This window comes from Ciconia boyciana, chromosome 8 (assembly GCF_034638445.1).
Source record: "Ciconia boyciana chromosome 8, ASM3463844v1, whole genome shotgun sequence".
NCBI classification, from domain to species: domain Eukaryota; kingdom Metazoa; phylum Chordata; class Aves; order Ciconiiformes; family Ciconiidae; genus Ciconia; species Ciconia boyciana.
Window position 1 is genome coordinate 44,317,104 of NC_132941.1, and position 16,781 is coordinate 44,333,884.

General features: G+C 42.6%; 1 protein-coding gene across 1 annotated transcript in view; it reads right to left on the reverse strand.

The window, feature by feature from the left end:
• Window positions 1-16,781, reverse strand: part of PIK3AP1 (phosphoinositide-3-kinase adaptor protein 1) — a 44,841-nt gene that overhangs the window by 4,924 nt on the left and 23,136 nt on the right. The window contains exons 4-13 of the mRNA XM_072871099.1: window positions 16,219-16,363; window positions 14,521-14,663; window positions 13,235-13,367; window positions 12,289-12,485; window positions 9,837-10,026; window positions 5,437-5,532; window positions 3,802-3,981; window positions 2,936-2,998; window positions 1,734-1,939; window positions 39-111 (exon numbers count right to left, since the gene is read on the reverse strand). Coding sequence (XP_072727200.1) covers window positions 39-111; window positions 1,734-1,939; window positions 2,936-2,998; window positions 3,802-3,981; window positions 5,437-5,532; window positions 9,837-10,026; window positions 12,289-12,485; window positions 13,235-13,367; window positions 14,521-14,663; window positions 16,219-16,363 — 1,426 coding nt within the window. The remainder of the gene's footprint in view (window positions 1-38; window positions 112-1,733; window positions 1,940-2,935; window positions 2,999-3,801; window positions 3,982-5,436; window positions 5,533-9,836; window positions 10,027-12,288; window positions 12,486-13,234; window positions 13,368-14,520; window positions 14,664-16,218; window positions 16,364-16,781) is intronic.

Here is a 16,781-nt window from a genome sequence, read left to right on the forward strand (position 1 = left end):
CTTCATTACCAGAGAATAGCAGAATCAGAGACTGTTACCTGCACTTTTGTCTTTTTTTTGCTTCTCCATTTGCCTCCTGGTTATGCTGTCTCGTAGCCGTTTCAGATTTTCCTAAAAACATCACAAGATATTCTTTTCAGGGCTTAAATAAAGGAGGATGAGCAGCTTTCTGACAATACCAATATTATATTTCAGCTAACTTTGCAAGCTGTAACCAAGCTGTAACAAAGCTGGCTAGACCTGGCTGAAGTCCAAACCATGTCAACAGGTTTTAATCTATTCCCTTCAGAAATCCATGTGTGCCTCTCAGAAGCCAAGTTTTTTCAGCTGTTCATTGTGTATGTTAAGGTCAAGTTCACAGACTCACTGGCAGTTGCAGATAAGCAGCATATTTGGTTTAGAACTCCCTCTATTTTCTGTTTCCACTGTGACACTGGCACAGAAACAAGACCCGTGATCAAGTAACTGCACAGTCCTTTCTGTACTAATGAACAGATAATTCTGCCTGCAGGGGCAGAGGAGGCTGCCACACATGCCAGAGTGTGAGGGACAATTCAGAAAGAATTCAGGATGTCCCCACTGAAAGAAGAGGGGACACCTGGAAATGTAACTGGGAGCGAAGTCTCTTCACCATTGCGTGGCAGCACACTGCACCTTACAGTAAGGAAAGGTGGAGAGAGAAAAAAAAAAACAAACAAAAAACCACTTTTCCAGTAGGGAAATATGTACATATGTAAGAGGAGGAAACCCCTGAATAGGTGGAAAAGCAGACGGAGCAATTGCTGTACCATGAGGCAAGATCGGGAGCAGAGACTTTGAAAGCTGCTCATGGGATGGGGCACAGAGCATGCAACTTCATCTCTGCTACAGACGTCTAATAGTAGCACTGCGTTCTTTATTGACAGAAGAAGGGATTCCTCTGACTGTTTCTGGATAGAGAGGACCATTCCAAGTGAGAATCAGGAGGAGAAAAGTCTTGGCTTTTTTCTGACAGCTCCCAAAACAGCGTCACACACCGGAGACCAGCACCTCAGGTGTGAGAGCAGACTGCCGCAGCATGAACAAAAGGCTCCAAAAGCAGCAGGCAGTGGTTTTAAAGAGGGAGCCCCACTCTAACTTGAGAATGGAAATTTTAAACTATGGCTGCTAGTTCCACCAGTCATTATGTTGCTGCTGCCAACGTAATGACTCCCTCATTCAGCTAAGCCACCCAAACACTGTGCTTTCACTAATGACTGTTGCTAGACCTTGGCCAGCTGCAAAGAACAGGTAGTCCTGGAGCTATCAAACACCCAGGGAGGAATTAGACCATCTACAAGATAAGACTTTAAAGCCAATACACCATCTGGGACACTGAGTCTTCACTGATCTGAAATGGGTGAGAACTGACAAGCTAAATGTTCACCACAGAAGTCCCCTGCCAGCAGGTAGGTGCTAGGTGACCTCCAGAAAGGTAATTTAGCGAACTGGATTTGGCCCAATTCCTAGTGTACAGATCTCCAAAAACTAACACCACTACTGCAAGACAAACAGATCTGTAAAGCAGCTACCTGCTTGCTGCTGCATGGGAACAGAGAGAACAGACACGTGTCAAGAGAGAACTCTGCTAGCTGGGAGAGTGTGTTAGCAGTCTTCCTGCTCCAACCAGGAAAGAAATGTACCCACACTGAACAGCTTGTGATATATACCTAGAGAGACAGCTGTATTTCCCAAAGAGTGGAATAAGCCTGTACCTGCTGGAACCGGAATGATTCTGATCTCTTTTTCTGGTTCAGTTGCCACTCCTTAAAATGAAGTACAGCTTCATCAACAGTAAGTATGCCCATTTTCACTTGCTCCTGTAATGTAATCAGCTGCCGTTGACCTGGGGTTTTCATTCCAGCAAATGGATCATATATGCTTGATTGAGACAGGTCCCTTACAGGCCTGACTATTGTCTCTGAAGAGAGAAGAACACCAAAAATATTATTAAACTTGTGGCATCTGCTGTCCTCACTGAATACAAAGAAACTCAAGCACCCTTGATATAGCAGAGATGCAAAAAAATAAATATTACAGACTGAATGTTTCCCTAGCCAGAAGAATGTTTTGTCCTTATGCTGTCCTGCTATTTGCAGGGCTAAAAGCCCAGCTGAGAGGTAGCTTTGTATGCAAATATGTCCCAGGGATAATCTCTGTTCTTAAAAACATAATTTAAGTGAACAGCACAAAATGTACTCCTTAAAGTGCTCTCCTTCCTCACTGCAAAAATCTCTCTCTCCTCAGCAATCCACAAAACAGAGCTTTCACCTTGGCAGTCACAAAGCTTCCTAGGTAAGATTCCTAAAACTTCCTAGATTCTTCCTAGGTAACCTGTGCAGTGTAACTCCAGAAACAGAAAGGTGAAAACTCACCCTACTGATGCTGACTCTTTGTAACTCATTTGCAACATAAAGAGGAGTTCCCAACACATGAGATAAAAGCTCAGATGTGGTTCCTGGCATTCTGATAGTGCATAGCATAAGAGATGAAAGAATAAGTGCATAGTTTTGGAAGTGCAGAGATCAATGGAAAGCAGTTCACTAAAGGTTAAATCCCAGGAAATAAGGATCAACAGGCAGTGGCTATATCTAGAAGATCGAAAGTGGGACATCGACTCCATGAAGTAATATGGGTCACAATATAAAAAAGGACTTCAGTGATCATTATGATCCTGACAGAGAATAAACTCCAAGATAGGGAATATGTACAGTATGTGATAAAAGGGTACCCCCCTCACACTCTGCAGTTATAAAAAGTTTCCAATGTCACATAAGGTTGGGTCATTCATATAGGACTATTACTCCCAGAGCCTTGTAAAACAGACTATTCTGTCACATTTCACACAAATGAAGCTACCTCAGCAGATTTGCTTTTGGATTAATGGAAAGATTTTCAGGGTGAACTTCTGACTTACCTTTCTTAACCCTTCCTCTAGGGACATAGAGATTCTCAGGTCTTTGAGCTTTCTGTGCAAAAACTGTAAAACAAATTTAGATACTGAAATGCATCTCATTAGGACAGAAATAGCAAGGATGAATATGGGAAGTATACACAATTCTGCACTGCATTACAGCTTCTGTTACCCTACTAAGTCCATTGAAGAAAACAAGATAAGGAGTTGTGCAGTAGAACTCCCCTTCTATTGACCTCGAAGAATTTAGCTCAGCCACCTCTAAGAGAAATCTGGACATGCTTTCCCCACAGTCCTGTCATGGGGGGAAGGAGGAGTCACTGAAATTACTCTTCCACACATTACTGTAGTTCTTGTTAGAATGTTTGTGAAATATGACCCAGATTTCCAAAACTGCCTAGCAAACTAAGAGGCACAATTTTCTTCAATTTCAATTAAATCCCACCTCAGAGTGAGGTATTAAGGTATAGAATCATGCCCTATACAAATGCTATTGAATCAACAATACCATTACAGAGCAGCAATGTCTCAATTTATTAGTTTGACTGTGTCCTTATAATACCAGGATCTTTCCTATTTAGCTGGATTTGTTTATACCGTTTGGGGGTTATCTGTCATCCTCCTGCTTTCATTAAGAGCAAGCTCAGGCCAAGACCTCAGGATACAACATCCCCACATTTTCAGAGTAGGCAGAAGATGAAAAACAGATCTGAAATTGGATCCCAAAGGTAATCCAACTCCAGAGCCAAGTAATCCAGGGGTCTCAAAAACGTGTAGATTTTCTTGGCCTTTATTTGGCAACTGGAGACCATGTCAAGGCCATTCTATTGTTGACTAGTCTACAGTTTCGGTCCTGGTACCCAACTCACTTTTGGAGATGTACAGCTCATTGTCTGGCTGTGGAGAGCTGGATTCTGGTCTTGGAACAGGAACTGGAGGTCTGCTAGCCATTTCCTGTGGAAAAGGATCTTGTTCCACTGAGTAGTATACATCTTCACCATACTGCTGGTAAACACCTTCCTCTGAATCTGGCACATCCATGCTACTGCCTGCAACAGAGCAGAGTTTGTAAGAAAAACAAACCACTTCACTGAACACTGGATCCCTCCAGATGCACTAAGTACCACATTCTTACCAAGCTGGCCATTTCACAAGCAAAAACGTCCAGTTTTGCAGTGACTTAAAATGCCAAAGCCCTTCAAGATGGGACTTGATAAAGTCATTAACATCTAGTAGCATGTAAGTGTTTGCCACTAAGCCTGTACCATCCGTTTTGGTGAAGAAACCATAGTTGAAAATCTCATAACTGTTTTTAAGAACTCAAGGAACAGTTACATCAATTAATTCCAGTTAATTAACATAATATAACAGTTAACAAATCAAACAGAGCACTGATTCCCAAAAGCTACTTGTGGTGGTCTACAAAGTACTACAGAGAATTATTCCTTTGTCTGAAATGAGCAATCGCCATCAGCTGACAATATATTTCATCTCAGAGCAATGTGTCTCAGAGGGAGCTGGGTACATGTCTGTATTTAACAAGCCCAGCTACCATTATACCACCTCATCATCTCCATTCTATCCTCACTCCTAACATAACTGCAAAATCATCAAATGCTGTCACACCTGATTTAAAAGCTAGTTTTCCTCTGTTTGCATGCTAGCAAAAAGAATTAAGATCCCCTGGACTAACTCCCTACTCTGTTACCAAGTCACAAGTGACTACTCTAACCACTGGACTGACTTTCCTTTAGTGATGTTGTAACACCTAGTTGAGTCAATGCAATGGGACTGCCAGAGCATCGGTGTTGGCAGGGAAAACAGAACAAGATGTTAAGAGCCCCAGACTTAATCTTGCTCCGAGTCCAGCTGGGTCACCCACAAAAAGTGAGCTTGTATCCCAGGGAACCTAGTGAGCCAGGAAAAGGCTTGGACAACCTGATCATGCTCAGTGGGGATAGCATGGAGCTAAGGTCTGGCTTTGGTCAGAGAGGGCAGAGGGAGCACTGAAGAGGCAGAGCGTAGATCAGGTTTGGGAGCCAGCAGTTCTTTTCCTCTTTCCAGGTTGCTGTTTTCAATGGATGGACTTTTGAATAAAACATCTATTTCAGCACTAGGTTGTGCTGCTCTATTTTATACTCAGCCTCTGCCCATGAGGGGAGCCTGCACCCATATCGGGACACGAGAATTAATTCCCATCACTAAGATAAGGACAAAAGACAGCCATCCCTGAATAGATACCAGCTGTGTGTTTGCACTCACTGGTAGGCAGGGACTGCAACTAGAATTTACTCCTCCTCTTTGGTAAGAAGCTAACTGCATTTGTGAAATCACCTCACAAGCTGCTTTTTCTGTTGTGCCTCATTTGTACCCACTAAGGCAAAGCTGTCCATGTCAAAAAGCATGGACTAGCTCCTATCCTTAACAGATCAAGGAGAAATCTCAAGTTCCATTGAATTGCTTTAACTGTGCTACTGCCACCCCTCTCTCCAAACAGGTCTTACCTTCTAAAAACTTGCGGAGCATTGAATCTTTTGTAGTTAGAGAAACTTCATCTCCAGCAACTGGAGTGTCTGGGTTGGACTGAAGCATCTCTACATCTGAAAAAAAACCAAAACAGAAAGATGAACCAGTTGATTATGCCCTTAAACATGTGGAACAACAGAATATAATATAATAAAATGATGTGATATTTCTGACTGGACCTTTGGTTTACGGTGAAAATCAAAGAGGAAGCCAGGCAACTGACCAGACATTTGCCTCAAAAAAGGCTCCTAAGTTGCTATGTTCAGTCCGCTCTGCACAAATGTTTGCCAGCTGCCTGATGCTTACGCTTGAGGGTGACTAACATTGCTTATTGAGAAGTTCTGACAAGGCTCCAAGCAGGCACTGAGGATTAGCTATTATTGAGAGTGTGTTGGCCAGGTGAAGGTTTTGGCCTCTGCACAGTGCTCCCGAGAGGCTAAACTGAGTGGAAACTCTGACTTGGCAAAACAAGACATTAAGGGCAATTTGCCCACGACACAGAAGATAGTATTTGTTTTGTTTATTGGATAAAAGTCAAAACAGCTGGCTGAGTTAATTAGTTGGACTGGAAGGTGTTTAGAGGGTCAGATGATAATTTAGTATTGAGAAAGGAGTGTCTGACGTTGGACAGAGGAAATACAGCCTAACTCTTTCCCCAAGTAAAACAACATAGTAACACACACACACACACAAAACCAGGCAGTTCAATCTTCACACAAACCAAACAGGTTTTCAGCACTTTCAAGAGTCCTTGCTCTCAGAGCCTCTCCTGCATACAACTCCAGCCTACTCAAAATACTCTGTTTTGCAAAAATCAGCAGGAGGTGCTGGTGAAAGGAAGCAGAAAAAGCAAAGCACTTTATCTGATGTTGTAGTTCATACTACCAGACTGATACGATGGAGATAACTCTCCCTTTTTGCTATTCCGCTGCTGTTTGTTACAGTGTGTGAGTGACTCAGCTAAATGACATTTACCTGCAACCTGCACCAACGTGGAGCATATTCTGGAAAATCGTTTGACTTTACAGGTATTTGAAAAGTGTAATAAGAGGGAAGTGCTCTTCTGAAGTGGGAACAATTAGATTAATGATAAGAAATTAAATAAGGCAATTCAATCTCATTATTAAAGAACAGCAAACAAGGTAACAGCAGGAGCTAGTAAGTTCCCACTAATTTGGTTAGGAGTACTTTGTGATCTACACTGCTCAGGGCATTAAGACCTACCTGGGAAAGAATGCTCCCCTCCAGCAGAAGGGGAAGCAGTGTTCTATAGATGAACAAAACCTTTTCCATTTTTTTTATTTCCATAATTTATCTCAAAACTTAAAGGGACAACTAGCAACTCAACACAGGTGTGTGCAACTCTCATGCAGCATCAGTTTAAGCAAAACTGGGCCCTTGCACAGCTTCTGCACTTTCTCTGTAAATGTTTCCCCAGGACCAAATGCAGAGAAAAAAAAAACAACACATAAAAATGCATTGAAAAATCAGAAGTGGGATGAAGAATACAAGAACTGACAGAACACTCTGGTATTCAAGTATTTGCTACTGCTTTTAACTCATTACAATGGCTCCAGTCCTGTGTTACCTTATTCTCAAACCAGTTCCTGCCAGACAAATTGACACTGTGCTATCTAACCTTCTTTTGATCAGTCTCTGAAAAACTGTGGTGGAAGCACATATGCTGCCATAGTATGGCTACACTTAAAATAGCCCAGGTATTGTCCTCTACACCACAGCCATAACTACTCACATAAGGGCTACTCTGACCTGGAGAAAGTACCTCAGTAGAAGTTGATTATGATTTCCTAGGGAGTTTTTCATCCTCACAAACCTTTAAGTCAGTACAAAAGCTTGAAGCCTTTATTTGTGATGGCAGTTCTAAACCAGCCAGCACTCCCACTAATTTCAGTGAGGGTTTGCCTGTGTGCTGGTATTCTAAATAATATTGAAACACCTTCATTTTGAGAGAACCAAATGTCGAGCATTGTGCCAATTTAACCTTACCTGTTACAATACAGGTAGATTTTAAGCACTGTTCAGACAAGCTGTAAATATTCTTCAGGCAAAGACTAACAGGCTTTAAGAGAAAAGAAAAATAAGAAATAAGAAAAACAGAGATTTTCAGTAGAAGACTCCTGAGTTGAAGGTAACAGAGATTTGCGTGCAGGAGCAATACACCAGGAGACCTCCAGAAGAAGCAGGTAACACACTCACATTCCTTGCTGAGGTATTACAGATAAGCCATACACAGCATCTCACCAATGAGGAAAACATTTTAAAACGCAACCCCATTCAGCTCTGCTTTTCAGTAAAGGAATCATAAGTCCCTATTTTAGGGACAGCTTGGGTTTTTACCTTTCTAGTCCTACTAGCCCTGCAGAGTCTGCAGCACATTTGCACAGCAGGAGAACTTTCTGGTGCTGATCCCAGAGACCTCTGCCACCCTGCTGATGTGGCTGTGCTTGCAGAAACTTCCCCTAAAGGACATGTGCCTGCTGGGCCTTTGCTACTGAGGAGGCTTAAGGAAAGCGGCCTGACTTAGGCTTCAAATGCACAACCTTTCCCATCCCATGGCAACCTTTCCTAGCTTTCCATCTCCATGCCTGTCAGCCAAGCAGGCTCTGTTTCGTGTATTCATCCAAAACACCAGCCAAACTCTCTCCTGAAATCTGTCAATCAGAGTGAGTGAGGGCAGGAAAACCTGTGTACTTGAACTGTATAACTTAATGTGGCTTGTTTGACAGAAACAGGAAAGGGGACATGAACACAAACCACCAAGACAGCAGACTGAGGGAGGTGGTGGTCTTCTGCAGGGAAGAAGAAACAAGCGCCTTAAAACAATTAGTTCTTCCACCAATACTCTGCAGGGCTGGCAAATGGTTTTCTTGACAGGAAGCAATTCTGATCTAAACCTGAACCAATATGACAACATTTTCAGAGAGGCTTTTCAGAGGCCAGTTCAAAAGTGGTAAATTACAGGGACCTGGATTTGCATCCACAAAAGAAAGGAATATCCCCTGCATAGTTTCTGGGAGATCTGGACATTCCAGAGGTAGAAGATGACAAGTTGGGCTTAGTGGTTTTAAGCATGTTTTTTCCCCCTCCACAGACTTAGTCAATCAACCCTATTCAGAGGTGCACTGATTGCAGGCAGAGCTTCCAAACATCTAGAAACCCTCACCCCCATTACTGCAAACAACAGCAGCTTTGTTCCTTAGGAGTCCAACCGGCCTTACTGCTTATCTCCACCTGAAGGCAGAATAATCCTGGTTTTGGTAGCAAAACTATCCCTGCAGCAGCCAAACAAAACTTCACAGAGAAGAGTTTATGATTTCAGGCAGAGAACCGACAAAGTCTTATGGACTCCATAATCAGCGAAAATGTGTTTTATAACATAGTTTAATCTAAAAGAGGAGAAAACAAGCCGAGGACAGATATAGTCTATAACCAAAAGTGTTTCAGTAAGAAAGCTTTTCCCCTGAGGCAGCACACTTAAAACTGCAGAAACACTAGAAGTCCTTATGCAGGTACTTAAACTATAATAAACTAGATTCTCTGCTCAACATGGGAATCATAAAATATATCAGTGGGATGAAGCCAGGCCAAATAGGCAGAAAAGTAAGAACACCAAATTTACAATTGCTCAACTTTGGTACTTAGCTTGGTATTTGCAATCGACCTCACTGAATATTAATGGAATGGTGAAAAAGTTAAACATCTGCATATTTATCAGAATTAGCTCTGTATTTTTAGCAATAAAGCAAGTGGATTAGAATAATGATTTTTCAATTATCTTTTCAGTACACATATTTCTAGATGTTCACTTTCTTTTGTTCTCAAGCTGTTGAGGTAGAAGCTCAGCTCTTGTTTTTCAGTTTCCCAGTTGTCAGTAAAATCACATCTTACATAGTGTTCTTTCCACCAGTGTCTGTAAGTCAGAGTGTCCCTACCTCCCTGGATCTCAGGAGGGAGAAGCAGGACATAGTAGAAAATTTAGTCTCTTCCAAATGCTAATTCACTTGCTCAGGGTTCAGGGAGTCCTCAAAGCACTGAGGAAACAGCTCTTGATCTTGTACACTGGCAATCAAAGACAGGTTTAGAGCAATTTTATCAGCCAGCCAACATCAGAACTAGAGCATGGTCTCCTTGTGGTGAGAGCAGAAAAGCTATAACCAGCCCTAACTGAAACTCAACTGAGGCACTGCTATGTATGAGAGAGACAGATAAGCTTAGGCCTCTTGGATGGGGGCTCTGAGCAACCTGGTCTAGTTGAAGATGTCCCTGCTCACTGCAGAGGGGTTGGACCAGATCACCTTTAGAGGTGCCTTCCAACCCAAACCACCCTACGATTCTGTGATTCTATGAATATACATACAAAGATCTTCTGGGGCACCAGGGACAAATCCAGCCATGGATTCATAAAGCTCTTCATCGGAGCCAGGATTCAAGGAACATTTCATTAACAGGTCAGTGGACAGATGAGCCATGGACTCATAAACTGACTCATCCTCCTCGCCTTGCATCAGCTCTTCCTTAATGTGACTCTTCAGCATATCTGCAGTTTCCTGGAGAGGAAGGAGGGCAAGAAAAAAATTGTTCAAGTCTCATTTAAATAAAGAATCTGGAGAATCAAAGCAAACAAAAGATATCTCACTCTCCCATCACTGATGGAGAAAAACCTTCTAAAAGCAGCCCATTCGCAAAGACTAAGGCTTCTCAGAGGAATTTAATCCCTGCTACAGCTGTCTGGGCCCAGCCTTCAAGATCTATATTGTAATAATAGGTAATGAAGGTGAAACAAGTTGGTGCTGACACATTCTGAACAGCGCTTACAGCCCCTCACCCTCTCAATTTCATGTCCTACCCGATGTCTGCAAACTCCTAGAACATAAGCAAAGCTCATTCTAAAAATACAAATACTTGTCAAAGGCTATTCTGGGGTAAGCGTAGCTGACCATAAGGGGGAAAGCTTGCCACATGCGGAGCACTTAGAAGAAAGCAAAGTTTTAGCTTTGGTGTAGATTCAGTTTCAGTTTCTTGGCATTAGCAGCAGCACATAACTCCCAGGGTGGGAGCACACAGACCCTTTTCTGTGAAATTAACAGGAAACCTCACAGCAGGCAGCTGTTCATGTAATACAGGCAAGTTTCGATTCACAGGACAGCAGAACCCTTTCTCGCATATTTGCAACACGAGTGCAGGGGGAGGGCAGTGCAGATCTTCACCAAACCACGCAAGGGAGCAAAACGTAAAGCTTCGTCCCAGCCTCCTCCGCAAGCTCCAACTATGTCACAAGCACAGCCATCTTAACCAGTTGCAGTACTACAAGATATTCTTCCATCCACAACTGCCACCTCATGGGCCTTCAATCCACAGGGCACGTGTGTCAAAACTGTCTGCACATGCTTCCCTCCACAGTCAAAATGGGTCAGGCAGGTAGCTCATGCAATGCTTTAGGGAGGTGCAGAGGAACTTTTGCCAGAGAGAAAATTAGGTGAGTAAAGGGGTTTACTAGGATTTTCAGATATCCATACTAGTAGTGCTTCTAGTCACTACCTTGCAGTGGACACACTGGTGCAGATTTGTGTGCTCTGGTAGTAAGCTGCACAGATAGCTTGATGGTCAGTAAGCAGGACCTACTCTTAACACAGCTCTGTCACTGTGCTGGTGGAAAGGAGGACATGGGAGGAGCACAGTGCTGCAATAAGAGGTTGAAAGGACTTCCTAAGCATCTCTCACTTAGCCCAGTGCAAAGATTTTAATCACACAGTTTACAGTTTCTGCAGCCCTCCTGATCTCAGAACAGGGAATGACCTTTATTTAGCTCCAATGTATAACCCTAAATTCATGCCTATGTCAAGAAGCAAGCCCCAAGTCTAAGAACCACCCGTGCCTCCTAAATAGGGCTTAAACACTACTGTAATCGGCTGGCAAAACCACACTAAGGCTGGCAGATCTATCACCCACCGTTCAACAACTGTTAGGGACAATTACGCACGACATTTCAACTGAAAGCAAAGGCAAATAAATTCTGCTCAAGAATTCATGTGATCTGAGTCAAGGAGCTGCTTGTTATTTTGAAGCATACAGGCTGGAAACAACTCAAATGGAAAAGAAAGGATAAACCCCAGGCACACTGAAGGACACCACAGAAACAACTGCCTGGTGCAGCTTAAGTCAGGTCCATGTCATAATCTGGAAAAGTCAGAGTGCTGTTTTCAGGGAATAGGGTTAGCTCAAAGAGAACTGAATTGTGAATTGGGCTCCCAGAGAGAACAAGTAGGGAACAGACAGCTATCCTAATGCAGGAAGAAATGGATTTCAAGTGGAGCAGGCAGACTACACAGATCAGCTGTGAATGAGCTAATAAGCAATCCAGACTGTACTATGACTAATCAGAGAGCACCTCAGATTGTACCTTCCCAAACATATTCTGTTCCCATATTACTCCCTCAAGTAAGTGAGATGAAGGGACTGTAGTTTTCCCAAGATCAGAGGTCAGAAGAGTACACCAGACACCAACCACATCCCTGTAGAAACTTCATTAGATGGATGGATGATAAGGAAACCCAGCATCACAGTCTCTGCTTCCATCTTATTTGCTCTGTGCAAAAGCCCCAAGAACTTCCCCAGCTCCAGAGATGCACCCAACCCTCCAGCCTGGAAACTTTCCGTGTGGCTGGATGTCTGTCTTCTACACCCTACCACACCACATTGCACCCTTTATTACCCCATTACTCCTACTCCCACAGCACTAAGTGCCAAGCTTGGTGCCACTGCCCACACCTGCTGTGGGACAATGCAGAAGGACTGCTGCTTCCTCTTACCACATATTCATCAATGAATTGGCGGAGGTCCTTAAAGCCATGCTTTTCTGCTATGGTGTTTGGATAGTGGCCATATTTGTTGGCTACACTGTAGGCCTGCAGTGCTCCAGGGCATGTAAGCAGCAAGGCGGTGAGGTTCTTCAGCCCATATCTTGCCGAAAAGTGAAGCAGTGTTGGCAACTCCTCATCCCTCTGATCTGTGAGAACAGAAGCCTGTTAGAATCTAAGTTTCTCCCTAGCAGCAACAGAGCCAGTAGGTGAGAAACAAAATTTTTCCTAGCAAACACACAGACCAAAGCAGGTGTGAAAGCCCTGAAAAGTATATATACAGTTTCAAAATGGAGCTAACTCTGCACAAATTAACTGAGGTATCTAGCGCATCTCCAGGCTTAAGTCCTATGACCTTTAGTGGGGAATCTGGCACTGTAATAGCTTAATGTATGTAGGATCACAGGTTTGCAAGGACCTCTTACATCATCATTCCAGTAGAATCCAGCTGCTGTAAGGCAACCATGTCATGGTGCCACACCAATTCAACTGCTGAGTGCCCACTGTGCACCTTAGAGTAGAGTCATGGGGCTGGGGGAAAAGGACTGGGCTGGGGAGAAATGCCACATGGGACTGGGAGAAGAACAAGGGAGAAAGTATGGGAGACATTTTGGGGAGCATCATCTTTCCACTTTGGTTGTGTTTGAAGCTGTCTATGTAGCTGCATCTGTCTCAGTGCAAGGAAGTGAGACTGATGCATGTAATCAAAAAAGGGTCACCTGAGCCAAATGTCAATTTCCCTTCTATAGGCATCATCAGAAATTTAACTTCCTGGCTGAGATCCAAGATTTTTGAGACAGCCTGTGCAGGTACCACACACTGCAGTGTTAAGGCTCTCCAAGGTAAAACAACTGATCCAGATTAAGTTTAAAAAAAAAACAAAAATCTTTCAACTTACTTGTTGTCATATCTTCTTCTTCCAGCTGGTTGATTCCAAACAGGTGTAAGCCACTGGCAGGAATGTTCTTCTTGAGTGACTCAGTCAACAGTTTGTCCAGTGCTTCTATGCTGTATGGCACAATTTTAAAGGCCTAGAGATAAATGGAAAGTGATTTTGTTTGGGGGAGCCTGGAGATTCAGTTAAGGTGAGATTTATAAGGTGTTTCTTTATTTAGCACATATCAGAAACCAGTACGCATAAACACCGAAGGCAGCAATGTTCAGGTCAAGCAAAGAACATGAATAGCTTCCTGGTCCAGAAACAGAGTATCATTAATCTGAGCAGAGGAGAACCGTACGCTCCATAACAAGACAGAGTACAATGAGAAAGTCACTCATACAACTGGAAGCACAGAAAACTGTTACTTCCTACTTCCTTGATAGGTATAATCTTACTTCTGAAACTGTTCCAATGAAGTGTCACTCCTGCTCTAAGCATGAACTAGTCCATTTTTAATTGCTCAGGTGTACACTCTGGGTTTGGCTTTTGGACTGGTTCTTAGCCAAAAACTGGGAAGCATGCCTATTCTCCAATTAGAGGCACAGCCCAGTACCAACTGCTCCACAACCTGAACTAAAAAGAAAGGGAAAGACACTCTCCCCTGCCCCAGGTATGCAGGTGACTAACAACATGACTTGGCAGGGTTCCACTACATGGCTGATCAGGGACATGCAGGCAGGCAGCAAAGACAACACATCTGGAGAACTTGCTTGTGCAAGCTTTACCCCTCTAATAGGGTTCAGGTACCCCAACAGTGCAAAATATGATATGAGAACTGAGGAGTGGCTTTAAAGAAATAAGTGCTAAGAATAAACAAATTATTTTATGTTACTCTATTTCATTCAGCTAGTATGAATCTTTGCTACCTTTTCACATCTTTTCCAAGAACCCTTAGGTACAAATTTCCAAACAATCTATTTCTGTATGGTACTTTCTGTTATATCAAGTTCTGTCATCCCAATCTTTTCAAGTCATCAAGGTCTAAATGTGAGTGTTGATTGCCTGCATTTTTTTTTGTTAGTTGGATAGCCTGAGTCACCTTAGCCAGCTATTTGCTCCAGAGACAGAAAAAGCACCCATGCTTTCGCTAAAAGGGGATGTTAAGGTTATGTGAAAATCCCTAAATAACCTTGTATTTCTTCATTTCAGAAAAGCTACTTCATGGCAAGCACTTTTGCTTATGTCCACTTGTCTAGCCTCTGAAAAACCTGGTTTCCAAAGCAGCCGTTTGCTAGAGTCATTACCTGGCACATGAACTGTACTGGGTTGGCTGCATTAGCCAACAGACTGCTGATTTCCTCCATGTCGGTATGATAGGTGATGCTTGTTTCTCCCACCATCAAGTCCCCTGAATATATCTGCAGAGGCACTGTCCCAGAGGTTAAATCTTTGAAAAGAAAGAGAATAAATCACCACTAAGAACAAACAATGGGAAAGAGTCTGCATCAAATACCCTGAGGATAGGAGGAGTTTGGAGATACTGCCAGCTGGATACCAAAACAGTTTCTGTTGTATTGAATTCATGAAGAGTCATGAAAAAAAGGAGATTATGTTGGTCTGAACAGTAGGTGGGCAAGTACTTTGGAACTACCTTCTTCATAGCTGTGTTAATGCACATCACCTGTGACCTGCTAGGTCCTCTGCTAACAGTAGTCTGGACCACTAATGTTAACAGTACACCACCTCAAACTAGAAGGCCTTACATCTCTCCACTCCTGGCTTTCTCTGCAGCTCTCTAAACCGTGCCATAAAATATGAGAGCTGGGGAAGAAGGGGAGAGAAACCAGAAAAGTCACTAGAGATTTTGCAACCCCTGTCAGCCTCACTAGTCTCTGAACAAAATCAACTTAAAAGAATTCCAGCTTTGCAGCTTTAACCATGCACAGGATTTACCTCCCACCTGCACCTTGGGAGCTTCTTGATGTTTTGTCCAGTGTGCATTCATAGGTCTGAACTTTCTCTTTGAAACACAAATATTTTGAATGACACTGAAATTAATCTTTCCCTGTATATATGCTTGGCTGTTAACTACTCAGGAAATGATGAAATAGTTACAGTCACGCACGAAAGAAATTAAAAATATATTTCCCTTACTGTTAGAAACTGCAGAGCTTACATAGTTGTACACTCCATCAATGTGAAGGTCATGTTTATAATTCAAAGTGCAAGTTAGTTTCCAGGTCCATGTTTAAATGATAAGTCTTGATTTAAGACAGATTAAGTTGAACATTTTTATGTGGGTGAGGTCACCTTCTTTAAATCAATCCACCTCATGGACTTTACAGGAGTTGCTGTAATGACTATTAGTCTCTATTCTCAGAGCTGGCACAATGAATCTTCAAGAGGACAGACCAAAGTAGATTAAATAAAATCATGCTGGGAAACAACTATCAATCTGTAAGGCTCTGAAATCTTGCCCCTAAAGTTTAGTGAACGTAAAGTTTAGACAACCTACAGTTTTGTAAATGTAAATATCTAGAGTGACAGAACGTATCTAAATTAAAAGGCAAGCCAGGATAAATAGTTTCAGATCACAGAGAGATCATCACACATTAAGCACATGCTGTTATAATCATGCAATTATTTACTGGCACTTACCTTCTCTTGGTGCCCTGCCAATGCTAATGTGGTGGTTATAACACACAGTTAAGTTCAAAGTGATTTACAAGATGCAATCTGCTTTCAGAACTCCCAGTAAGGTGTTTCCACACTGCAACCCTGCCACTGCTGAGAGGAAAACAGAGCCCCCAAGCAGCAGTCTATCTCAGTTCGTCATCACAAAAGTATCACAGACAAGAATGCAAGTTCAAGATTTCCTCGCCTCAAGTCTTCCTTCGTTGCAACCTTTACCCTTATCCCTCTGGCACTTTTCAGGACAGGCAGGCTGAGATAGAAAGGAAGCAATGGGGGGAGGACAGGGGGAAAATCTCAGCCCAGCTTACTTGGAGCCTCCACAGAGACTGTGTACTCATTCTCCATCTCAGCCAGCACACGCACAGATGACGCATTCTCTGGAAAGAATTCAACTTCAGTTTTCACTTCGCCATCTAGTTTACATTTCATGATAATATAAACTGTTGTCTGCACCTAAGAGAAAAGGCATTACAACATCCGAGTTCACAACATAAGAACACTTACTTTGTTAAATCCCTTTTCTAGGGATTTTGTTGTCATTGCAACTAACACATAAATTATCATCTGTCATTTTCACAGTCCTGAATAGTTTTCAGGAGCATCTTCCACTCATGAAGTAACTGGGCAGGTGGCTTCTGTTACAGCTTGCACCAGCATAGATACATGCATTAAGCTGATAAAACTCCAGATTTATCAGCTAAATCTATAAACTGATTAAAGCTAGATTTATAACATTATTTAGTTTCAACACTATCAGTCTCTTCCCTCAAGCAGCACAGCCCCATTCTAAACAGAAACAAAGGAAGAAACTTAGACTTCTTCCATCTGAGGGGATGCTATACTAAGAAATGCTATTTTTCAGACAGAAAGC